This window comes from Sceloporus occidentalis, unplaced genomic scaffold, assembly GCF_023333645.1.
Source record: "Sceloporus occidentalis isolate IW3139 unplaced genomic scaffold, rSceOcc1.0.p SCAF_1, whole genome shotgun sequence".
Taxonomy (NCBI): Eukaryota; Metazoa; Chordata; class Lepidosauria; order Squamata; family Phrynosomatidae; genus Sceloporus; species Sceloporus occidentalis.
The window spans coordinates 296,602,842-296,629,027 of NW_028316981.1; the positions used below are offsets into that span (position 1 = coordinate 296,602,842).

The 26,186-nt window shown below is 37.9% G+C and overlaps 1 protein-coding gene across 2 annotated transcripts in view; it reads left to right on the forward strand.

The window, feature by feature from the left end:
- The window catches only part of LOC149324110 (G protein-coupled receptor-associated protein LMBRD2), a 26,515-nt gene extending 747 nt beyond the window's left edge, over window positions 1-25,768 (forward strand). Inside the window, exons 2-18 of one of the 2 annotated variants that reach the window (XM_089496571.1) lie at window positions 472-699; window positions 1,513-1,610; window positions 4,182-4,277; window positions 4,867-5,034; window positions 6,863-7,073; window positions 9,123-9,197; window positions 9,854-9,967; window positions 10,498-10,681; window positions 11,483-11,664; window positions 13,240-13,373; window positions 13,962-14,070; window positions 16,557-16,654; window positions 17,650-17,753; window positions 19,432-19,478; window positions 19,957-20,062; window positions 20,815-20,947; window positions 22,433-25,768. In XM_089496571.1, the coding sequence (XP_089352697.1) occupies window positions 526-699; window positions 1,513-1,610; window positions 4,182-4,277; window positions 4,867-5,034; window positions 6,863-7,073; window positions 9,123-9,197; window positions 9,854-9,967; window positions 10,498-10,681; window positions 11,483-11,664; window positions 13,240-13,373; window positions 13,962-14,070; window positions 16,557-16,654; window positions 17,650-17,753; window positions 19,432-19,478; window positions 19,957-20,062; window positions 20,815-20,947; window positions 22,433-22,493 (2,094 nt within the window). In that variant the 5' untranslated portion in view covers window positions 472-525 and the 3' untranslated portion in view covers window positions 22,494-25,768. The remainder of the gene's footprint in view (window positions 1-471; window positions 700-1,512; window positions 1,611-4,181; window positions 4,278-4,866; window positions 5,035-6,862; window positions 7,074-9,122; window positions 9,198-9,853; window positions 9,968-10,497; window positions 10,682-11,482; window positions 11,665-13,239; window positions 13,374-13,961; window positions 14,071-16,556; window positions 16,655-17,649; window positions 17,754-19,431; window positions 19,479-19,956; window positions 20,063-20,814; window positions 20,948-22,432) is intronic. The other variant, XM_089496579.1, reaches the window with a different exon arrangement.
- Window positions 25,769-26,186: the final 418 nt, after the last annotated feature.

Sequence of the window (26,186 nt, forward strand, 5' to 3'; positions counted from 1 at the left end):
CTCACAAATGACAATTCTGACATACATATTACAATAATAAAACAACATCCGCTAAGAACAATATACAAGAGAAGGCTAAATGTCTCAGGAAACTACAGTCCCCAGATGTCCATGGCATTGAGCCCAAGCTATTTAAAGCAGTGTCAAACTGGATTATTTCTGCAGTGTGTTTTGGGCCTTTGACTGCCAAGCCTCTGCGCAACTCTTGAATCTATTCTGTTTCAGACATGGATTGTTTTGTGGCAGAGGAGCTTTTGTTTGAGAAACTGAAGCCCCAAAGCCCTTCATGGTTCACAGAAAGTATGGCTCTTTGGTTTCCAGTCACAGTATTGTGTGCTTGCTGTTGGGAAAGAAGGAGCCGTTACTGGGATTATATAGGGAAGAAAATACTCACAGCACTTATCTTGGGGTGCTTTTGGTATTATAGTCAATATTTTTACTGTAAACAAACTGCTTTTTATTTATTTATAGCTATGACCCCCTTCTAAAAGAGCTGTGCATTCTGGCTGGAATCACTGGACAATAATGAGCGGCGCAGCTTTAGGCATTGAGATAGTAGTCGTCTTCTTTTTGGCATTAATCATACTACATCGATATGGAGATTTCAGAAAACAGCACAAACTTGTGATTGTTGCAACACTACTAGCTTGGCACCTTTGCTTTCTTATGGTCTTTATATTGCCTTTGGATGTCACTACGGTAAGGAATCTCATTTTTGCTCATCCTCCCCAGTGCCTTCTCTATGAAAGTTGATTATGTATGCGCAAAATATCCCAGCCTAGAGTAGCAGATAAAGGTTTTCTATTAAGCGGGCAGCAATGGTTAATAAAAGAGCCATCACATCAAAGTGTTGACTTTTCAAAATAGATCCGTTTCAGGAAGCAATACTTGGAATCTCTTAAAAATGAGAAAGCAGATATGATGTTGCTCTACCTAAAGCAAAATGAGGCATCAGCTCTATTTTGACAATTTAGTATTTACAGCCCCTGCTGTAACAGTTTTGCCACAAGAGATACAGCAGCAGCAGCATCGGTTCATAAAAGTGAGGCAGCTGTTCTCCATCTGCTTCTGAAAAGCCTCATATCTAACTGAACCCTTATTTTGCACACCTTTTTTGCTAAAACCAATTTATATTAGCACCAGGGAAACAGAGCTGCTCCATTAGTTCTTGACATTACATCAGTGGCCTGCAGTAAACACTTGTCAAGTCTTGATTCCTGTTCTGTTTTGAAAGATACAAGCCTCTTACATGGCATCCCTCTGCCATGTTGGTGCTTCCTCCAGTATGAGGATGATTGTTGATGGCTGTTGCTGATTTGAGCCAGAAAGAACATCCAGTTCTGTGCTCTTCATCTTTGTTTAATACATCTTGTATTTTATTAGTAAAGAAGCTGATTTATTTGGATTTGTAGTGAAAATTAATTTGTGGTTTAAATATGCAAATGAATAGACTGGTATCTTTCTTTAATCCCCCCTCCCCTTTTCATTTTACTTTTCTGTTCTTTCCCCTAGACTATATACAATCGATGTAAACTTGATGTAAATGGATCATATACATCTCCCACCAACAATGGATCACCGCTCCACCAAAACAATATTTCTCCTCCAAGGTACTGACATTCTTTTGGGGGAAAAAATTATGACTAGAAAATGTCATAGTTTTATCAAATAAGGAAAAAGCTAGAATTCAAAGACATAGCCGTGTTGTAGCGGGTGACCCCAAACCCACGAACCCGAAGGCCCATGGCCTGCCAGAGGACAAGCAGAGTCAAGGAGACCAAACTGGCTAGAATAAAAACGCTTTATTTTCTGCGCAGGGTAGCAACACACCAAAGTAGGCGTCACCAAGGCTGCAGCACTGATGGCTTCTTGCCACCCCCCTTTTATGCCCTTCTAACTCTACTTTTTCTAGCGTAAGCCAATCACAAAAGCGAAACAGTATTATGTCCTACATTTTCTTTTTGGCATTACATTTGCTTGCTTGCTTGGAATGTACAGAGATATCTAGCTACTGCAAAAGAGATACTTAGCTGAGCTAGGCTCTTCAAGGCCGCTGGTTAAACACAGGCCATTGTATTCAGAGCCCTCCAGAGGAAGGAGGGGGTGATTATGTGAGTGCGTATGCTACAGCCACACACACAGAAAGAAAGAGTGGGGGCCAGCATAGCCCATTTGCACTTTACTCTGTAGGCTCAATCTATGGGCCTTCTGTAACTATTGATTCTTTTGCAAAGCAAAGTACAGAAGCAAGAAAGCATTATTATTATTGTGTCCCTATCAGTGTTAGTCTGGAAAGTTAGTATGTTAGTAGTAGTATGTTAGAAATTGAGTAGTTAGTATGCAGAAGGATCTTGTAGCAGCTTTGAGACATTAGTTTTCCAGGATTACCTACATGTTCTCTAATGACTATTACTGTGTTATTGCTGCTCCTATTACTGGCAAGGGAGAGGGCTTTGAATTGATTCTGTAGCTCCAAACGCACAGAATGATTCCTGGTCCTTCTAGTACTATGTGCCACAATCCTGCAAGAGTCTTCCTCCTTGTATTTGGGAACTGACCTTCACAAAGAAATCACCTTTGCATTCCTCATCCAGGACAGCCTGCTCTGTCCAAGAAAACCTCACGCTGTCTAATATACTGAAGCACAGATAAACAGACTTCATATTGCTGGACTGTCTTCCAACAGGGCCACCAACTTGTACTTGGTTGCAGGTGTAGTAACCCACATCCTCCAACAGCACAACATACCACAGCTGTTGTAGGTGACTGCAACAATTCCCTCATCATCTGTATTTAGTAATCTTAAGTAGGCACTGAAACAGAACTCTGGGCCTCCCTCTCAAAACTCTCCCACTAACCACCCATGCAAGCTACCTGTTCACCAAGCTCCACTTCCTTTTGTCTTGAAGCCGATGATAAATTATCTCTGTAAGCTCTGAGCAATCCAAAAGTTATGATCCATAACTGACCTTTGAAAGGATGAAAAATTGTACTTGGATGTCATGATGAGATAATTACAATAGAGCTGCTATTCTGAGCCATGACTTGAGTCTGAGTAACTAATTTAATTTGAATGTATGAGTTTCATGGCTTTAAAATAGAATCCATTCGACTTTCCTCAGTTTTTTTTCTTTATTAGAAAGGCTCCTTTGGGTGGGGTGGGGTTTTTTTTTTGGGGGGGGGGGGGTTATTGAAATTTTCCAGAATACATAAAACTACGACTACACAAGAAAATTATAAAAAACAAAAGAGAAAGGAATGGGGGGAAAAAGAGGAAAGAGAAGAAGAAATAAGAATCTAAAATGACTTCCAATCCTCTTTTTACCACTTACTTAAACATCTATTTAATCAAGCCTCTAGTTAATATGAATTTCCCTCCTTTCTACAATTTCACCTTATTAATAGCCTAAAAGCAAACCTTGATTTTGCCATTTTATATAAGGGACACCATTTCACTATGCCACTGTATTTAATTGGACTTGCGCATCCACAAATTTTGGTATCCACGAGGGGGCCTGGAACCAAACCCCAGCAGATACCATGTGTGGCCTGGTCAATCTGTTCAGTGCCAGATGCTGGGAGTAAAAGAAATGGGTGTCTGTGTACACACAACCCATGGTATACAAAATGGAAGGAAATCTCACATCTGGGATGCTCACCATGAGTACAAAGCAGGACAAATGTTGCTTTGATTATCTAGTAGACAGATTAAGTAATCTGATACCCTTTGGATGTTTTAGTATTACAACTTTGATATTTCCTGATTCTTGGTCATGGTGACCAGGACTAATAAGAGTTGTGGGTTACTTTTTTAGTGACTTGCAGGGCTATTTCATAACATTACATACCCGTAAAGTTGTATATAGTATCAAGGACTGAGATCCATCCTTGGCATTTCTACCTTCAGGATGCACATGATTATGATAAACATTTGGATGTTGCAACTTGATGCATGTGTGAAATGTTATGCAGGCATGTTTTAGCACTGTACACTTTTTTCCTAATTTGCCTAAAATTTATGTAGCTCTGGTATGGGCTTTGTTACTTCATAGCAGCATATAATTCCTGCTGTTATGTACTGAAAAGTTAAATAGGATTTTTGAAGACAAATTCTTTAAAAAAAACCCTATATGTTATATATCTTTTCTTTTGCATGGTACTGAATCTTACCCTTTTTACAGAAAACATGAATGTTTCAAACCATGGAGTTATATTCCTGATGGAATTATGCCTATCTTTTGGCGTGTAGTGTACTGGACATCACAGTTCTTAACTTGGTAAGGAGCTGGAAAAACTTCTGAAATGACTGAAACGAATCAGACCAATATGTTCCAAGGAATGTAATAGGGCTTCGCTATAAGCTGCAGCACTTATATGTTGGTCAAAATGATGGATTTTGGTAAAATTAGTGTAAGTGCATCTTTGCTCACAGAGAAATGCCAAATGTCTTAACATTAGGAGTAGCATATTCTGGTTCAACTCCTCCTCAGGTTCCAGTGAAACAGAATAACTTTGATTAAAATGGGGTACAGGTTTGGTCTGTGGGAAGCACTTGCCCATGCTGTGCATGTGGTGCTGGGCCTACTAGTGATTCAGCAAATGTCACAGATAGCCCATTGAATTTACTGATATCAGCAAGTGGCATTAATCTCAAATGTGTAAATGCTGCAGTGGTAATCCTGAAACTAGTTTTATGTGCTGGTTTCTGTGCCATGACCAGCCCTCCCAGCTGGGGAGTGAATAGTTTCAAGTTTATGCCACTATTTCCCAAGACTTGTGATTATATTTGTATTTGTTTCTATTCATGAAAAATGGATAGAGAACATGAAACTAGTTTGCCTAATTAATTTGGTTGTTCATTTCTAGGATCTTGTTGCCCTTCATGCAATCATATGCCAGATCAGGAGGTTTTTCTATTACTGGAAAGATTAAAACTGCACTAATTGAGAATGCTATCTATTATGGGACATACCTTCTGATTTTTGGAGCATTCTTAATATATGTGGCCATAAATCCAAAGATTAACCTACAATGGTAAGATTCCTAAACCTTTAATACTCTAAATCTTTAGAAGACTGAGATTGTTATTTAGTAGTTATATCACTGACAGTTTAGTTAAATCTTTCTTATGGAGTTTGATTTTAAGGACTTACTTTGAATTTCATTTTCAATTAAGCAGTATTACACAACTTGTTGGTAGAAATAGACTGGGAACCACAGTATTGCTTTAAGCAGTCAGAAGTAGCTTGTACAATTGAATTTTGTGAAGTTGAAGGCTTTCACAGCCAGCATCCCTAGGTTGTTTTTTTTTTTTTTTGGGGGGGGGGGGGGGTTCGGGCTATGTGGTCATGTTCTAGAAGAGTTTATTCCTTCAAGATGCCAGCCACAGATGCTGACGAAACATCAGAAATAAACTCTTCTAGAACATGGCCACATAGCCTGAAAAACCCACAAAAAACTATACAATTGAATTTTATTGTTTTGAACAGCAACTTCCAAGCCTATATTACAATCTGTTCTTTCTTAATTGCCTGAAGCTCCAATTCTATACCTACCGAGTAAGCCTCATTAAAATCTGGGATTTCACTCTGATTTGACATGTTATAGGATAGCTCTATTATAGGAAACCAGTTAAGAAGTGTAAGTCTTACACTTAGGGATGAAACAGACTGGGGCGGGGGGGAGGCTTGAAGCCTGCTGAAAAAGGAGTGGCAAAGATCTCATTTTTCAGATGGGGAAAAAGCAGCTTTTACCACCCTGCTGTAGTCACATGTTGGTTTCAAACTGCTCTGGTGGCATACAAATGCTGTGCTGCCAGAGTGCCTTGAACCCACCCACGTCTGGGTGTCTGCCCGACTTCCAAACAGCTTCAGGACAGCATGGAGCATGTGTCGTATAAACACCGTGCTCCCAAGCTGCCCAAACAGCAGCTTTAAAGGGCCGTCTTTTCTAGCCCATAGTCATGTGGAGCCAGCCTCTTTCTTTGATTCATACTCTCAATTCTTGAAAAGATAGGATGTTAACTTTCCAAATCTGATAACATGCATTGCAAGATTTCAGTATCATTTTTAACATTTCTAGTTGGTCAGCCATTTCTTCCTGCATAATATACCTTTCCCTAATATGATGGATTCTCCATTTAATTTTCCTAGTTTTTTATCTTCCTGCTTCGGGTGTGTTTAGCAAGGAGAGATCTCAAGGCATCAGTCTGCTCCTTATTAATATTTTAGAGGGATTTGCTGTCTCTTCATGCAACTTAATTACGGGAAATAATTAGTATTTATCATGCATAGATGATGTAGAACTGAAAGAATAGTCAGTACTAGCTAATACTAGTTTCTCAGTGGTTTAAAAACCTGTATAATCTGTCACTTCTTTGCTAAAAATGTGGTGTGTGATCTATAAAGCTGCATAATCCATTGCAGCAGATTCGTAAGGATTAATTGACTCATGGTTGATTGCATTTGCTGCTCATAGTCTATGTGTAAAACAACATGGCAGTAGAAAGTAATAGATCGTCTTTGTTCTGTTACACAATATTTCATATTGTCAGAACTGTGGGGATCTGGATAGCCCTTGTATAATAGACCATCTGGAAAGTCCATATAAGTTCCTTGGAACTTTTTGAAGATAGAAAGGTAAACAGAAAACAAATAGATCCTAACTTCACTTAATACATAGAGACCATGCTCTGTTAAAGACATCTTTAGCCAAATGAGAAGTGTAAAAATAAAGTAGAAACAGTAGGCATTTTGCTATTATTTCAGATACTGTAAAATGTGAGTTCATGTTGTTTCTGTTTTGAACAAAGATCATAATTAATTATTGCATGTAAAATTGTTGGCCTCACTGTCTCTCTTAGGAGTCAACTTCAGACAATTGGAATAGCTGCTGCCAACACCTGGGGCCTCTTTCTTCTGGTATTGCTCTTAGGATATGGCTTGGTTGAAATTCCACGTTCTCATTGGAATGGAGCAAAGAAAGGTTACCTTCTTATGAAGACTTACTTCAAGGCTGCTAAACTGATGACTGAGAAGGCAGATGCAGAAGAAAACTTGGAGGATATTATGGAGGCAAGTAAACCCTGCCACCCAAATGCAGAAGTGGGCAGGAAGTAGTTAAGAATCTAATGTGCTTTGGAGATTGTGGGAGAAGAAAATATCAAAAAGTAAATATTAAGTTGATGAAAGAAAGAATGTCACATAATCATTGGATTACATCCAGTGCAGTATTTATACAATTTCCTGCTTTAGAAATGTTTTGCTATTCTGTCTTGTTTCTGCTAACTAGAACTAATATACCGTATATACTCTACTATAAGCCAGCCTTGTGTATAAGCTGAGGGCAGATACGGAGGGCAAACTATAGATTTTGATATGAACCATGGATATTGATGGTAAACCTTAACAAAATATAACAAAGGATGTAGATAACAAAGCAAACTAAAATGATGCCAAAGAACTTACAAAATTCTGGCAAGAATAACTGTTCTCACCCTAAAAGGTGAATGGATAAGGAGGGAACTCACACAATGTGTGAGGGAGACAGCCAGACACAAGAGGAGCTAAGAAAACATGCACACACACATCAAAAACAGTAGAAAAGCAAAGCAAATGGTGACTACATTAGCAGTTATTACAGCCTTTAACTTTGCCTGATTTTAACCCAGAAAAGCTGACAAACACACATAATTGTCTTATTCAAAGCCTCTCAGTGCTCCTTTGAGGGGAAATGCCAAAGAGCTGCCACTGCCACCATTTTCTCGCCCAGGCATTCAGAAACATCAGAGGTAGCACCACAGCAGAGAAAAGAGGGAGTGCTTCTTTTAGGTGCTCCAGGGATGGACTAAGCTCTCGGCTTTTGCCACTCTACTCAGAGAAGAGGAGCGTTCCTTGTTTGATAGTAGTTAAAGTAGATTGATCTGTCGATAAGTTGACCCAGGTTTTAGGGGTCATTTTTTTTACTAAAATTTCTAGACTTATACATGAGTACATACAGTAAATCACAATTTCCCAGGTTCCCATGTGGTGGAAAATTGTAGCTTAATAAAAAGTGAATACTCTCTTTTCACTCTCTTCCACCTAAAGGTTTAAAGAAGGGTGGAGTGTCCAACTCTGAGGCTTACCACATCTCATTCACAGTTATAAACCCTAAGAGTGTGAACCTGTCAGAGGTTAGAAGGCCAACTGCTTCCCATGGGACCTTGGACAGATGTACCACCCCCTGAAGTTTGAAAATCTTTTTTGCCGTCAAACACACTCAGACTTCTTTATCTAGGGGGCATGGCAGCAATGTCTATATTTTTGATCCTTAGGCCATTTTAGAGCTAGAAGAGGCCTTTTTTCCAATAGAAAATGATACTGAGGTCATCTTCTGGATCAGTTGTAAGTGGGGGGGGGGGGGGGTGAGGAGAAATCCTGTTGTGGGTTTAAAATGGCCAATAGGCAAAAACATGGAGAAATTGACTCCCAAACCTTGCGGGAGCATTTGGGGCCAAAAAATAGTCACATATTTTTTTTCAGAGAAAAAGAATTGTGGACACTGGGAGCTGCAAACATTGCTTGGGAGCTTTCTGTGACCCCTGAGCCACACTTTCCCCACCCCAGATCTGTGCCATAAAAATAATCTTTGGGTAGTGATATGCATGGAGGCACTTTAATTTGCTAACATGTTTTTGATGTACGAAAAACAAGAAATATGATCTTGAGCATTTGACCAAGCTGAAAAGTGACACGTAGCCCCACAGCAGTTGCCCACCTCAGTTTGGATGATTATCCAAATCTGCTCATAATGTGCACTAATTTAATTCCTGCTAGTAAAAGTAATTACATTTCAGACCATGTCTATTCTTTTTTGCTAGTCTTTGTGGATCCAGAAGTTTTATTGGAATTTTAAGAATTTCTGGTAAAAAGTATAAAGAAGACTTTAGAACTGAGTTTATCTGCCGATGCTTTTATCTTGTGTTCAAACAGATTTCCAGTCAAAATGATTAATTAGACTGCATTACTGGTAGCTTGACAGAAGGCCTACAGTTATACTGTTATCTAAATGTTTAAGTTGAGTATCATTTCAGGGACTTAACTTCACATGCAGAGAAAAATATATCTATTTCTTTCAAACAGGAGGTCAGCAAAGTAAATGAAAGTATCAAATACAATCACCCTTTAAGGAAGTGTGTGGATACAATATTAAAAAAGGTAACTAATGGAACTTTACGATATCACATTTTGACAAACACTAGTATGTTATGAAACTTCTACTGCAGCACAGCAAGGTGAGTTTTGACCTCATTACTTGGACAACAGGATATGTTCCCTCTTCTTTCCCTGCCTTCAAAACAGTGGTAGTAGGAGCTATGCTTTTTCTCAGACAACCATGTTAACAGTATGTTGTGCCATGCAGTTGTTGTGGTCACCAGCCCTGATAGCCTGTGATTGACCACATATTGATGAAATTATTCCAGTTTTGTTTAAAACAGTATCAGTAGATTAGGAGAACAATGCTGACAAACAGCCATTGAAAGTGTGCAAAAGATAAAAGGTTTTGTTTTATATTTTTATATTATTCAGATGCAGTGACATTTGCATCTAAACTCAAACACTGCAAGAAATTGGTAGAACAGAATAACACTTGAAAAACAGAATGAGCCAGGGGTGAGAAATACCCTACAACTCTCTTTACGGGCGGAGAATCTTGGAATAGAAAGGGGAAAGAGGAGCTAGCAGGCAATGAGAAATAGAGCAAGTAGTTTTCAGATTCCATTTGTAAGGCTCCTGTTACCTGTCAAACAGTGTGGTTAATACAGTGGTGTGTCATGCTGCCAATATTGAGACATACCTTCTTTTTATCTCAGTGTCCTACTGAGTATCAGGAAAGAATGGGTAGAAACATGGATGACTATGAAGATTTTGAAGAAAGACCCAATACTTATCCAACAGAGAAGAGCCTTGTCAAACTTCATAAGCAGGTAACTAAGTGACAGTTTAAATGTCTATTAAATGGACTGAGAACTAGCCTGAATAGAATGTTTAGTATGTGAAGACATCTGTACAAATTAGTTAATTAGAAACTAATTTTCTATATGGTTTCCAAAATATTATTTCTCAATGTTTCTGAACAAGTAGCTCTGTAACATTTTCTGATGGTTACAAGGGATATTACAAGGAAGGAAGAAGACAGTTATAGTTACAATTATCAAAAAGAAATATAGAGAAAAGAGTGGCAATGGAAAACAAATATGTATATGTTTAATTGCTCATAATACATTTGATTATGTAAATATAAATCAAAAGAAAAATTGGTAGCTTTAGCAATTGCTGTCCATGTTACCAATTTTATTTGGTTGTGTGCATATTGTATGTACTGTGAGGATAAAATATACTTTGTCAGGCAATCACATATTGGAGTATTTGAATAACATGTATATAAAATGTATTTATCTTCCTTACTCACTTATTATTGCCATGAACAAATGGAACATTGGTTTTGTTTTATTAGGTTATTTATTCAGTTCAAAGGCATCGCCGTACACAGGTCCAGTGGAGAATTCTGTTAGAACAAGCCTTTTACCTGGAGGATGTGGCAAAAAATGAAACCAGTGCCACTCATCAATTTGTTCATACTTTTCAGCCTCAAGAACCTGAAAGCAAAGTTACCCAGTACCTCTACACACCAACTGTTGGTATGTGCTGTCAGTCAAATAATAAAATATAGTGTTTTATAATATGATAAATATATAATATAATAAAAGCAGTGGATACATACCCATTGAAATGGTTGGGATTCGTTGTTCACCACTTATGCAAATCACATTGATGGCAAGGCAGCTGGGACTAAACTTGGATTAGCCCAAAGACTTCAAATCAACCTATTAAAGATACATTTCTCATAAACTTTTCTCTTTTTCCCTTCACTCTCCTCCATAGGCCTATAGGTGCATGTATAGGTCTTGAAATAATGATAATGATAATTTGTATCCTGCTTCTCCAAAAAGATTGAAGCAGCTAACAATAAAACAAGATGTTGGGGCACTTCAGTGCCTCTGCATGTTGTGTGCCTCCAAATTGTTTCCGTCTTATGGAGACCCTCAGGTGAACCTATCTCAGTATTGGCAAGTTTCTTCAGAGGAGTTTGCCATTGCCACCCTCTGAAGATGAGAGAGTGTGACTTGCCCAAGGCCACCCAGTGAGTTTCCATTGCTGAGCCGAGATTCAAATCCTGGTCTCCAGAGTCCTAGTCCAATGCTCAAACTACTACACCATGCTGGCTTGAAAGTTGAACTCTTAAACACTTGGCCAACCCAACTGGTATCTCTGCATATATCCTGCACTATCTTCCAGCCTGCTTCTCTTCTCAGGTAAAATTGCTCATGCTTAGATCTGCTGTTAGTAGAAACAAACAGTTTTAAATTTATTTTTCTTCCCTTTCTGTTGCCTTACTTAAGAACTTCTTTACTAACCTCCATGTTATTTTCTCCCCCCAGAATGGTATTGGGAGTGTCTTCTGCGACCATGGTTCCACAGGATTCTTGCCATTATTTTAGCCACATTTTCTATCATTGTCGTGTGGTCGGAATGTACATTCTTCAGCACAAAGCCAGTTCTCTCCCTGTTTGCTGTCTTCATACAACTAGCAGAAAAGAATTACAACTATTTCTACATAGAGGTCAGTTTCCTAAATCTTTACTTACATTTGAGACTTCTAACACAGGTTTTTTTTTTTTAAAAAAACCTATCATTTGTCTGTCTATCAAACTGTCAAACTGCTTTGAATCCCAAGAGAGGCAAAATATAAATACCATTAATAAATACATAAATAGTTATTTGTTGCCATAAATCAGCTTTGACTTATGGAAACCCTGTGAATGAAAGACTTCTAAGTATCATAATCAGCAACAGCGCTCCTCAGGTCTTGCAAACTGAAGGCTGTGGCTTCATTGATTTACTTAATCCATCCGTAATGTGATCTTCCTCTTTTTGTATTGCCTTCTACTTTACTGAGCATTATTATCTTTCCAATGAGTCATTCTGACCCTTAGTATGTCCAAAGTGCGATAGCTTCAGTTTAGTCATTTTGGCTTCTGGGGAAAGTTCAGGCCTATTTTTATGTCATGTATTCATCTTTTTGGAAGTTGAAGGTATCTGTAGAACTCTTCTCCAGCACCACATTTCAAATGAATTTAATTTGTTTTCATATTTCTTCACTGTCTAGCTTGTGGATAGAAATGGGAAATACTGTGACTTGAATGATTCCTCAGTATTTACTGTGGGTTAAATGACTTTGGTATATAAGGATATATCTTTACACTTGAGATAGTTACACAGTTCAATATGCATTAAGTTCTGTATGAATCATATTTAGCAGGAATAATTTTGATTTAAGCCTGTTTATTCCCAGTAGAGTCAGTAAAAGTAAACTGGATGGAACTCAGGACAGTGAAATTTTGTTGAATGGATTGGGCTAGAATGTCAGGAGGTGAAGCAAAGGGATAAATGTGGACTAACTACAGTCCACTATTCTCTGCTTCATTAATGGGGATTTCTTGGACCTTTGGTTTTACAGTCACTTACAATTGACCATGGTGGGTGGGATTGATGGGAAGCATAAGTCAAAACATCTGCAGAGGCAAGGTTTTCCCATCCACCCTTGCTCTAGAAGTTTAAAGAAAGTTTAAACCATCTTTGGCATCTCACCTAGCTGCATAGCATCCATAAACCAAAAGCTCAGCTCACTGGTAACCCAGGCCTTAATCACACTTTTTCTTGTGTATGGCACTCTGGAACATAGAAAATGAGTCCAAACTTTTTCCTGAGTAACCCATAGATATCTAAGTGCAGCTAATGTGAACCATGGTGAGACTGCACCTATATGTGTGGTTACCGTTAGGGAAGAATGCAGAAATATATCAATCAGCTGCAGCTGACCACATGAATAACATCATTTCTATAGACAATCATATTACTTTAAAGAGAAAATTAGACATTTGAACTGACCCTAAGACCATGCATCATTATCAAAATGCAGGGCTAAAAAGGACAGTTTAATCATACTGCTGGCCTATGTTTTGTCCAGTGCGTAAGCAATATTATATGCATCCTTCTCTTTTCATACTCTCCTTTCATACTGTGTCCCTTTGGACAAAGAACACATAACAACTTAGTCTGTTGTTTTCTTTGTAACTAAGAATCTGTGTCTATCCTTAGTTGAATGCAAACAAAATCTACATCTTTTGTCTTGCAGATGGCTTGCTTCTTTACCATCTTTTTCCTCAGTATTTGTGTTTACTCTACTGTCTTCAGGATCCGTGTATTCAACTATTATTATTTAGCCTCCCACCATCAGACAGATGCATATAGTTTGCTTTTCAGTGGCATGTGAGTAGATAATTTATTTTGTTACTTGGCTAGTCCTAAATAGTCAAGGACTATGTAAAGAGAGAAATTCAGTATAACATACTTGAATCTTGGATGTACATCCTGATCTCTTCTCACAGAAGAAGGATTGGCAGACTTCATTGCCCTACACTCGTCGTCACCCCATATCAGTTGCTGCCTGTTCCATTCTCCAAGTTCTAGATCAAACCCACTTTGTGAATGCTGACAAACAGGAAAGTTTGCATAAAGAATAGTGAATGCTAACATATTTATTTAGTTCTCAACATTCCAGTAGTTCAGGATGGGCAACACCAAGATATACATGTAACAGGCATGAATGATGTTGAACTGCATTGAATGATGTTCAATTGATGTTGATGGCCAACAGTGAAAGCTGACAGATGTTGCAGTCTAAAAACATCTCAAGGGCCACATCTTCCCTGTCTCTGATATATATCAGTATAGCTTTTAATTGTTTATAAAGTTACAATATAATTGATTGGTCATGCCTTAGTAATAACAGATGGAAGAGGTAGATGCCAAATGCAGAAGAAAATGGTTTCAGAATTGTCACCTGTTTTCATGTAGGCTGTTCTGCCGTTTGACTCCTCCATTATGTCTGAATTTCCTGGGCTTGACTCATATGGATTCATCCATTTCTAAACGAACCACTGATCAGCCAACTGCGTATACATCTGTAAGTAAACAGATCTGTACAATCTGTAATTAAGATAATCTGATACCTCCTTTGGTGCTGTTTGCTGCCTGGAAGCTGTTTCTCTATTACATATTTTTATCTCTTTGCCATTTAACATTATTCTGTTTCACTTTGTATTTTTAAATACAACCTTCCTAAAATAAAGCTCTTTTAAGCCTCCTTTATTAAAGAATGTGCTTACGTGTCCTGTTGAAACCAGCGGTACTTAAAAGAGCTTACATTTTGTCTGGTAATGGTATCATGAGAAGGACCAGAAAAGTCATCTATTTCTCCTTCCGTGCAGGAAAATAGAAGTAAAGCACAATTCAGCATCTGTTTAAGGACTTGAAAGAATGAAGGTCTGTCACGCTTTTTTGGCAGCTTGTTCCAGTGTCAACAGCTCTTATCATTAGGAAGTTCTTCCTATTGTTTAGGTAGAAACTCTTTTCTTGTAATTTGAATCCATTGGTTCATGTTCTAGTCTCTGGAGCAGCAAAAATAAGATTGCTCATCTTTAGGACAACCCTTCAGATATTTAAAGATGGTTCTTCTGTCATATCACCTCTCAGTCTTCTTTAATTCAAGCAAAACATACCCAACTTCCTAATTAGTTCCTTACAGGGCTTTGTTTCCAAACGTTTACAGTTGTGGTTGCCTTTCTCTGCACATATTTTTGTTTTTTACTCTTTTTAAACTGTAGTGTCTAGAACTGGACACAGTATTCTAGGTGAAGTTTAACCAAAGCACAATAGAATGGTACTGTTACTTCCCTCAGTCTGGCCACTATACTCCTGTTGATACAGTCTAAGATTGTTTTTGTGTTTTTGGCTGCCGCATCACACTTTCAATTCATTGTCTTCTACCAAGATGCTTAGATTGTGTTCAGATGTACTGCTGTCAAGCTAACTCTCACATGTCCTATATTTGTGTATTTTGTTTTTCTGGGCACCACAGTTCAAGAAGAATATTGACAAACTGGAATGTGTCCAAAGGAATGTGACCAAAATGGTAAAAGGTCTGGAAACCATGCCCTATGAGGAGCAGCTTAGGGAGCTGTTTATGTTTAGCCTGAGGAAGAGAAGGTCAAGGGGTGATATGATAGCCATGTTTAACTATTTGAAAGGGTGTCATGTTGAGGATGGAGCAAGCTTGTTTTCTGATGTTCCAGAGACTAGGACATAGTACAATGGATTCAAATTACAGGAAAAAAAGATTCATTAGGAAGAACTTCCTGATGGTAAGAGCTGTTTGACAGTGGAATACACTGCCTTGAAGTTGGTGGAGTTTCCTTCTTTGGAAGTTTTTAAACACAGGCTGGGTGGCCATCTGTCAGGAATGCTTTGATTGTATAGTCCTGTATGGCAGGGGGTTGGACTGGATGGCTCTTGTGGTCTCTTCCACCTCTGTGATTCTATAGTACCTTCCATTTATTCCTGTAGAAGTTGATTTTGTTAATTTTGGCTCAGCTCTGCAATTATTAAACCATTCTAAATTCTGATCTTTTCCTCTTGGCTATTAGCTACCCTTCCTAATTTAGAACCATCTACAGATTTGATAAGCATGCCCTCTATTCCATCATCCATGTCATTTATAAAGATGTTGAATAACATTAGGCCCAGGACAGAACTGTGTGGCACCCCACAAGTTACATCTGTCCAAGGGAAATAAGATCAGTCAGGCATGATTTGTTTTATGAAAAGCCATGCTGGCCCTTAGTAATCACAGCATTCCTAAGTGCTTATAGTAGTATTTAATTTGCTATCTAACCTGGCCAACAGGTCTCTCTCATACCTATACCTAACAACAGAATAAAATACCTAGCATATATAAACTCCATGACAGCTTGTCCCAAGGAAGAATGTGTTCTAATGCTGCTGGAATATACAGTACTTTGCTTGAAGCTTTGGTTCTATAGGAGAAGAGAGTTAGTTTTTTGATTTGGGGATGATTACAAACAACACCTCTGTACATTTGTTGTACATAATTTAAATCTAAACTGAATACTACGATATATGTAGGAGATCAAGAGTCAGTTTTACAAATATCAGGGGTGTTAACATGTTAAAAGCAGTATGTTGACTTGCATATAAACTACCACAGAATGCCAGTATACCATTTTCCAGCAGATGGTAGCACAGGACAAGACATAGCTTAATGGAAGTCTTCTTCTTCTTCTTCTTCTTCTTCTTCTTCTTCTTCTTCTTCTTCTTCTTCTTCTTCCTCCTCCTCCTCCTCCTCCTCCTCCTCCTGGAAAAACTGATTTGAGCCACTTGCATATGCTTCCTTTCTTCTTGGTTATGTTGGTACACTCAGTAACATGTAGATAGTAAAATTAGCTGTCATTTGCTACAGTTTATATAGCACATATACAGAAAAATATTACTTCAGTAAACATTGTGTGGCTTTACAATATTATAACAAAAAATATCTGAGCAGTTACCTATCACTACTAGGGAGTTTCAATTCTGTTGCTTTTTACCTTCCAGATTATGGGATCCATGAAAGTATTGTCCTTCATTGCAGATGGATTTTATATCTATTATCCCATGCTTGTTGTCATTCTATGTATTGCTACTTACTTCAGGTAGGTAACAAATTCTTTAAATCTATTTTGTTAAATATTGATTTTTCTGAAATTGCCACCCTCTTGTCCAGAAAAACCAGCTTTAAATGTATATTCAGCTATTCCCAGTAGGCTGAAAGAAAAATTAAAACATTCGGATATCTTCTCTGTACAAACATATATACATTAGCACTTTTGTCACCATCATGCTTGAAATGTTTAGTCATCCATACGTCCTTAGTTTCCACCTCCCCCATGTTTCCAGTTAGTGATGTTTATAATGGTAGAGTCAATATTTGCCAACAAATAAGCTTCTTGAGTTAGGTAGTAGCAGCTAAAGTGAACTTATACCATAGAAATCTCTACCCATCATATTATTGGCATCTTGTTCCATATCTGAATGAATCCAATTGTTATGAGCTATGTGGCTAACACCTGTTGCCTAAATGTTTTCAATGATGTGTGTTATTAGCTAGCTATGACTTTCACTGGCAAATTTCTTGATAGGGATTCCCCATCTGCACCCCCAGTTCTGCTGCAATAGCTCTTTTTTAAGGAAAGCAACTCTTGAGCTATCACTTTCTTCCAATGATTCTATCTTGGGTGGAATGAGGAGGTGTCAGATTCATAACAAATACACCCGCACACTCTGCTCCTCTCAACTTGGGTGTCAGTGACAAAGAGAGTTGATTTGAACCACAGCTTGGAAAAATCCCAGTGGGATTCTGTGAGTTATAGTCCAAAAGAGTAACTTTTCCAAGATCTAATTTAAAAACAGGAACCTTCACTCCCATTCATTATTTTCTTGATAAAGAGAGCAGGGAAGACTCAGAGAAGAGCAACATGAGCCCAGTCTTCTTCTAAATCTTACCCCAAGTGGAATTCTGAGATCAACTGTACATCTCACAGCTACTGTCTATAGTTTTTAAACGGTTCTTGGCAATTAATATTTTATTTATTTATTTATTTATTTATTTGACACAGAAATAAACATTTTATTATTTATTTTTAATCAGTTTAGGAACCCGGTGTTTGAATCTTCTGGGATTCCAGCAGTTTATGGGAGACAATGAGATGACATCAGACTTAATAGATGAAGGGAAGGAGTTAATTCGAAGAGGTAAAAAAGTGAATTTTTACTATGCAATATATTATTGTCTGAGCAACATCAATTTTATTTTATCCCAATTGTTTTTTAAAATATGTCGAGTGAGGTCATACCGAAATGAGAAATGGAAGTGTGATCTATATATGGATGACACTAAATTGTATTTTTCCTTTTCATCTAGTTGCATGGTCCAGCTAGCCAAGACTTAGCAAAAAAAACACCGTCAATTTGGTACAAGAGTGCATGGGGAAACACAAGGTTGTAATTGTGTTTTTACACATAACACATTCTTTTACATTAATGACACTTCCTAGATCCACCCAAGCTCAAGACTCTCCAAACTGACATATTGGGCTTGTACACATAGGCCAAAAGGCCCGTGTTAGTCCTGGTCTCACATCATCCTGTCTGGACAATACAGGCCATTAGCCCCAGGCTGGGTTCAGCCACTTGAGACACCAAACTGGCAATCCCCGACCAACCCTGATCCAAAGGGACCTTAATCTGGTCCAAAAAGACCAGCTGTTTGCAGTGGAGTTCCCAGGAAACTACCAAACATCCAGTAGACTGAGTAGCCTCACATGCCCAATGCCTTTCATCTGTCCTGAAGGCCCCGCTGGGACCTCTGACACTGGGAGGGAGCACCTGGCCATGTGAATGTATCTAGGTCCTCCTGTTTCTGCCTTTATGGGCCTCAGTGGGAGCTTTTGGGACAGGAGGAGCAGGTATGGAATATGCAGTGGCAGCAGGTTCATGGAAAAGCAACAGGAGGTGTGTAAACACCTTCCCATTGCCGTGACAGCCCAAGAAGTAACCCAGGTTGAAACTAAGGGCATGATACCACTGACCCCTATTACTAGTTTAGAAGAACCCCCAGAACCCCAAATCTTCTAAATCAAAAGTGGAACTGCTTTTTCTTATCTTTTCTCCCCACCTCTACCCTGCTTTCAATCCAAGGCATTCAGTGATTTCTTCCATATTCCCAGTCACTGAAGGGCAAGGATTGAACATATTCAGACACAACAACCATGGGAGAAATCCACTCAAATGAAACAACATCTGTTTTTCCTTCTGTGAGAATGAGTTCACCCAACCATTGTCTGCCATCACCCTGTTTCCCAGTTATGACTGATAGGCAGTGGAGTGAGCCCAGTGACAAAACAAGGGACACTTTCCATCCCCGGTGCCACTAGTTCATTGAATTGCTTGTGAGGAAAGAGATCAGCTGCTGTAGAGGTCAGCTGCTATAGAGGAGAGAGGCAGGAAGAAGGTTGTCATCTCACTGAGGAACAGAGAAAGTGTGAGTGTTTTTTTCACTGCTTTGTCTGTTTGGTGCTACCTCCTTGTCAAGCAGGGAAGAGCAGGGGTACCTAAACCCATTTGATTCTCAGTTATCCTTGCCTTGTCTGTTCCACTCCATCTCTGTTATTTTTCACAAATTCCTCTCAGAAGATAGGAGAAATGCCATAGTGGGGGAACCCAACATATATATGATTCAGGAGCAGCAGAAGATGTTGGGTTGGTGCGCTCTGAATTAGTCCCAAAGAAAATAGAAATATGTAAGGCCATCACACAACTCTCCTTAACCCCCAATTTAACCCCTTGTTAAATATTCTACAAGCTCTTTTTTTTAAAACAGTGCGTTTTAAGATTATTTCTGTCTCACTATATATTTAAATTAACTTTCTAGAAAAAAGAAAGCGTCAAAGACAAGAAGATGGAGAAAACAGAAGAAGGGTATGTGGCTTGCTCAGTTCTGTGTTGAACACTGATTGTTTCCTGTTTCTGTGGGTTATCCCAGAAAAGTGATGTTAGTTTTCATGAGCTTGAAGGTGTGTCTTTTCAACCACAAACTTATCTAAGGAAATAGGAAACATTTTAGAACTCATAACTGGGAGATGGATTCTTTTCTATTATGCCAGCTAATGTTTCCAAGCAGGAAACTCTGGTATAGATTTTGGAGGTCACAATTTATATGAAAGGATTCATAATATCAGGAATGATTTAATATCATCACAGTAAAAAGAATATCTTAGAAATAGATTATTAAATCTGTTGTTATATTGCTATTTTTATTATATAAGAATTGTTATTATTTTGCTTGTCTAGAAAAGACAAATTTATTATAATAAACTATTAAATGATAATTGTAACTAACTGTCAAAAGTAATATGTGGATTGCATATGTGTGTGTCTTTTGTGTATTTTGGGTCAGGAATGGAAAGAAAGGTATGGAAACAACCGTGATGATTCTGCTAGAAACAGAAATGTTCAAGCAGACCAAAAAGAGTCCAGCTTCACGGAGACGAGTACAAACAGATGTAAGAATTTATCATTTTTGATCCATGCATTTAATATCATAATCTTGGTCACTATTTCAGATCTGAGTAGCCTTGAGCATTTTTTTGTGCATACAAAAATAATTTTGTGGTGTGGTAAAGTGCTTCCTTGTAGCAGAAATTCAATACAGTACATAGTAGTACTATGTTTTTATACTGGGGGGAAGGGGGAGGGATAGGGTTTTTTGTAATTTTAACTGTATCCTGTTTTACTGTTGTAATCCGCTTGGATTCCAAGTGATTAAGTGGAATATAAACTATTATTATTATTATTATTATTATTATTATTACTATTATTATTATTTTGTTTGTATATTGAGAAAAACCAAAGAAGCTAAAAGGCCTGAACATAGGAATACATCTAGTCACTACTTAAAAATGTGGACTGTGGTTGGTTTTCAACTGTACTGAAATTTTCTGTCATCATGAAGTAGTGATTAGTGCTGATTCCTGGAGACATGAAGTATGAGAAGCAGCCCAAAATGTATTCTTGAAGTTTATCTTTACACATTTTATAGCTCTCTCAAAATGCGCATGTAATAGTTAACACTTTGTGATGTAATTCCACCTTACTGCAGCAGAAGGAGAAATACAACAACAGAGTCCATGCAGTAGATTCCTAACATTGGAAAATAGTTTGTTGTTCCATTATTTGTTTTAAATATTTTTAAATGTTTTAGATTATTTATTTGTTTGTTTGTTTATTTATTTATTTATATTTATTTATCATGCAGCAGTAGCCTCTAAGTACACCAGGTCAAATGGAAGGAATGAAAGGGACAGAGTGGAGCTACTCCAAGATGCAGAACCTATGGATTTTAATGCTGACTCAGTTAATGAAGATCCTCTTGACTCTGATTCAGGAAGGTGAGCAATATTTAGAGATTTAAACCCTTTTGGAGATGAGAAGGAAAAGCCAGCAACAGATAACAAGATGGCACATAATTAATAACTTCCTTCTCTCAATCCCTGTAGCTATTATTGGTGAATTCCCATAGGCTGGCCCACTGTATAGCAAGAGAAGTCAGTGTTCCCCTTATGAGCTCAGGGATAGAAATCTTACACAATTACTTAAAAAATAATACGTGAAAGCCAAACCAATGGGGAAGGGGAGTCATCTCTTCAGTTGAATGATATAATCCTCTAGATTTGTACAATAGTGCCCCCTTATCCACCAGGGATATGTTCCAAAACCCCTAGTGGATGCCTGAAACTGCAGATAGTACCAAACCCCATACCAATAATGTTTTTGGACCGCAATTGAGTGAGGGTAACTGAAATTGCATAGAGCAAAACTACAAAGGGGGGGGAGGGGAGATGACTACAAATTATTTTTAGACCATGGCTGACTGCAGGTAACAGAAACCACAGAAAGCAAAACTATGGATAAGAGTGGACTACTGTATAGATTTCATACACACACAAACAGACAGACAGACAGACAAAATCAATCGTTAGTCCCAGTTAGGGTAAACTCATTGGAATAAATGGGATTTAATAATAATAATAATAATAATAATAATAATAATAATAATAATAAATAATTTTATTTATATACCGCCCTTCTACAAATCAGGGCGGTGTACAGCATTCCACAAGATACAATACATAAAAATACATTCAGATTAAAATCCAATAAAACACTCCAGCCAGCTTGCCACTACTGACATAAAGAAGAGGGTGAGGTTATTCGGGGCTCGCATCGGGGTATGCCTGTTTGAATAGAAAGGTCTTCAGCCCCTTTTTGAACTGGGCCAGGGAGGTGGCCGAGCGGAGCTCAATGGGCAGAGAGTTCCAGAGGTTGGGGGCCGAGGTGATGAAGGCCCTCTTGGAAGTAGAAACTAATCTGGCCCCTGGAACCCTTAACAACTGTTGCCCAGATGTTCTGAGTGTGCGGGGCGGATTGTATGGAGAGAGGCGGTCCTCAAGGTACCCTGGGCCCAAGCCATTTAGGGCTTTATAGGTAATAACCAACACCTTGTATTGCACCCGGAAGCGAATAGGCAGCCAGTGCAAATCCTTAAGCACTGGTGTTATATGTCTATATTTACATAGGTAATTACTTAAAACAGCATTCATTTCAATTGGTCTACTGTAAATATCACTAACATTGAGTTTATTCCTATGTCTTTTATTCTACATGGAATTACATTGCTGGGATTTTACATTCTAAATGCAATTTATACGTTTGGGTCTTCTATATTTGTTTGACAAGCTAAAAGTAAAATTTTAGAGAGAGCAAACATACGACCTCACTACAGATATTTTGTAATTTCTTCTTTTTTAAAACAATATATAAATTGATCATTTGTAATGTAAGCTCTACACATAGCTTCTTTATATACCCTACAGGTATCAGCCTGGTGGAAGATATTTGTCAATGTCACGAAGCAGAATATTTGATGATGTCTAAATCCACTGAACTCTTGAGTCATCAGTCCATAGCTTTGGAGAATGCTCTTTCAGTAATGTATTCTGCAACCAAAATAACCTCGCTTTACAAAAATCAAATGGAATGTGGGAAATAAGGAACTTTTCCCCTTAAAATGCACTTTGTATAATTCATTGCTCGTTTTGTGATGGGCAGGAGCATTTGGTTTCTGAAATTTCGACCACCTCAGCAGTGCCTTTCCCATCTTTTCCCTCACTCCTTCAAAATCCATCCCACCACTGCTGCCATGATATGGGAATTGTGAGCTGTAGGTGAATAGTAATGTGCAAGTGAGGTAAAGAGACAGCAAGCGCGGTAAAGAGACAGGGAAGAGAAAATTTAGGGGTGGGGAAAACTGGAAGCTAGACACTGAACATCATTGCAAGTATTCTTGTCCTTCACAGTTGTTTATATGCTGGTATCACCTCTTTTGAACTAGAGACATTTGTGTTAAAAATTTTAAAAGCCTCTTTATTAGAATTTAGTTGTGGTTTGAAACCCATTAATATGTAAAGGTAATTTTGTCTTTTACAGATGGATCAGGGAAATAGTTTGTTAAAGGTTAATAGAGATTTGGTTTTAAATAAATTAACATTAGGGCTCAAACAGAGTTGTCACTTGTACATATGTGTATTTTCCTTTCACTTTTGGGAGGCTCATCAATGAAGTCAGGTCATCCTAAATGCAGTTCTTTAGCTTATCCATAGTTTATGGGCTGCTTAGTATTCAAACATGGGCATGATAGAAAAAGCCACTCTTAGCTTGAAGGATTTTAGGGACAGATCTATACAAAATAACTTATTTTCTGGAATGTCTGTGCATCTGTACCAGAACTGAAAATCATTTGTCAGCATTATATGCATATGAATGGCATTTGCTGTGCATGATAACAAAGACCCAGTAGAATCTTAAGTATTTACCAATACTGTTTTAAATACATATATGCAAGCATGTGCTTAATGAAGAGTGAAAATTCATCACAGAGATTTCATTTAAGACTTGAAGCAACTACTGAAATGCTGTTTCAGCTAAACCAGTTTTACTTTTGTTACTCTGCATGTTTTAATCTTCACCGCAGACAAACTGACCACTTCACTAATAATGTATATTTTCCATAGTCCTTGTAGTGTTAAACTGGACCTTTATTTTGAAGAAATTAACGTGTAGCATGCTTAATGCTAAGCCACACAGGTCATACTCTGGTTGCATTGCCTTATATAAGGAATCTCAGTTGTTAAAGATACAGTTCTTGTGGTCAGTATATTTTTTTCAGTGTAAAGAATAGGTAGTTGCACTTTCAAACTAAGACTCTTCAACAAATGGCCAAATGATGAACATTGTATCAGGTAGGACTATGTTCATAACAAATGGTAGCAGTGATTTCTGTGATTTTGAGGGAAAAGTGTGTTCAAAAAGTGTGTTAGGTCAGCATCATTTGCAACTACAGTTAATGGTCAGCGTGATCATACTGCAATCTAGTGAGGAGTTAAATATTAACTCTGTCCTGATGTTGTGATTCATACCATGATAACAAGCTGTTTAACAAGTTACAAGAATACTTAAGTAATTAAAGAAAGCAAAGGATCTGAGTACCTTAAACATCAAGTGACAATGCTGCAACGTATACATGCTGTTCAAATTCCACTTGTTCCAGCAGATTCAAGCAACCTAGCACTGTGCAGGGCTGCAGCATTAGTGCTGCAGTAGTGGTTACAATTCTATGACTAACCCATTTCTGCTTTAATATTTAGTTTAAGCTTCATGGGGGGGGGGGGGTAGGTTAACAGTGCTTGTGTAATTCACAGTACCTTCAGTGAAGTATCATTATAAGTGACTTATAAATTGAAAGTTAGTGGCTGTGGAAAATATCTGATACCGTATAGTTTACATGGAACTGGAAATAAATGCTGAATCCTAATGCATGAACATCTCTGGATCTTGGCAAAACATTGGTCAAAAAGATATCACTGGAAACGTTTTTCATGTTGCAAATGTTTGTGATTTTTAATGATGTAGTTAGCTACAGCTAACTAGAAAGTGTTTGCAGGAACTTGTGAAATACTGCATCAACTGATTAATTTTTAATATTAAACCTGTGTTTCAGAGGCATCCCCTCCACCACAGGAAAATACAAACTTGCCACATTTGTTTTTTAAAGGCAAGAAAAATTATTTAAAATATCAGAGCCATTGAGAACTGTTGAATCTACAGGTTTTTAAAATACCTAGATGGAAGTCTGATTAATTTTCTAAAAATTAATTGTTTCTTTTGCCTGAGGAGAATATATTTACACTGAGAACCTTGAGAACTTGCTCAGGATTTGCTAGAGGCAGTTGATTGCTCAAGTCTTGGACTGCAGTTTAGCACATTACCTTTTGTATTATAGAACAAATACGGAAAGTTTGGTCATGACAGTGACTTCCATAGAAGGATAGGTAGGGCCTGCTGACATTGGGATGTTTGAGGTCTGTTTTAGGGTGGCTTTCAGTATAATTCAAGATGTACTGGCATTAAAAACAACACACCGTGCCTCATTGGAATGGCCTTTAGGAGACAGAAGTGTAAGCTAGCACCGTATTGACAATTCTGTGATGCCAGACTGCTTTGACATAAGCATGGGTAGGATGACAGTCCCAGAAATTTAAATCTGCATGTTACAAATATTGTTGAAATGTTAGTGTTTTACTCTTAACACACTTCAAACCCAAACATAAGTATTCGGAGTATTTTTGCTTTTTTTGCATAGAGTTACACAACAGGCCACTAAAGTAATAATGCACAGGAATGTAGTTTTTTTCAAGTTGTTGTAAGTTTCTAAAATACTAGCAGTACTTGGATTCATCTGTGTTGAGATTTTGTGATGTTCTGCATATTTGTGATGCTGATCAGTTTTTTGAATTTGTAAGACTTACAGTGAGATAAAATGGTGTGATGTTTAAGACTTTTCGATTTCTTAACACAGGGTTTGAAAATATGGGTTTCTTAGCTGCTGTAATCATGCAAAACTTGTTTTTGTTACTGATTTTTTTTCTCTGATAATGCCTCATGGATAAGATACTTGTAGCTTTCCTAGAGAAATCATTGCTTTGTAAACAAGGATTGTATATTGGAGTCATGAACAATGAGATGTATATTTGTTGCCGGTGTATAATTGTTATTTATATATAACAAGGAATTATATTAATTACTGTCTTCTAAATTAAAATAAAATGTAATACTGTATATTAGTTGAAATTAAAATTAACTTTATTACATCATGCTTCTTGGAGTGTAAGTTTTTGCTCTATATTCATAAAGTGCCAGAAATGTTATCATAATGTAAAACAGTTCACTCTATTTCTTCTTCGTGGTCTCTGCAAATCATACAAATGGGTTTCAATGCGCCTGCGCAGTGCTGTTCGGAAACTTCTGGAATCACTGGGCAAAGTTTACTTTGCAACATATAGAAACTTTTTGGCGCCCACCCGTTATAAGGCCCCTGCCTTCCCGCTCTTTCCCCAGTTCCTTTTTTCCGCCGCACTAGCTGCTTCAGGGAACTTCGCTCGCTTTAGCTTGCAATCGGAATCACTTTCACTTTTGACCTCGGACCGTCTCTTGACCATTCTTTGTCTCCCGCCCCTGGTAACTTCGAACTCTCGGACTGTTGACCTCGTTTCTGGACTTTCCCTTTCAACT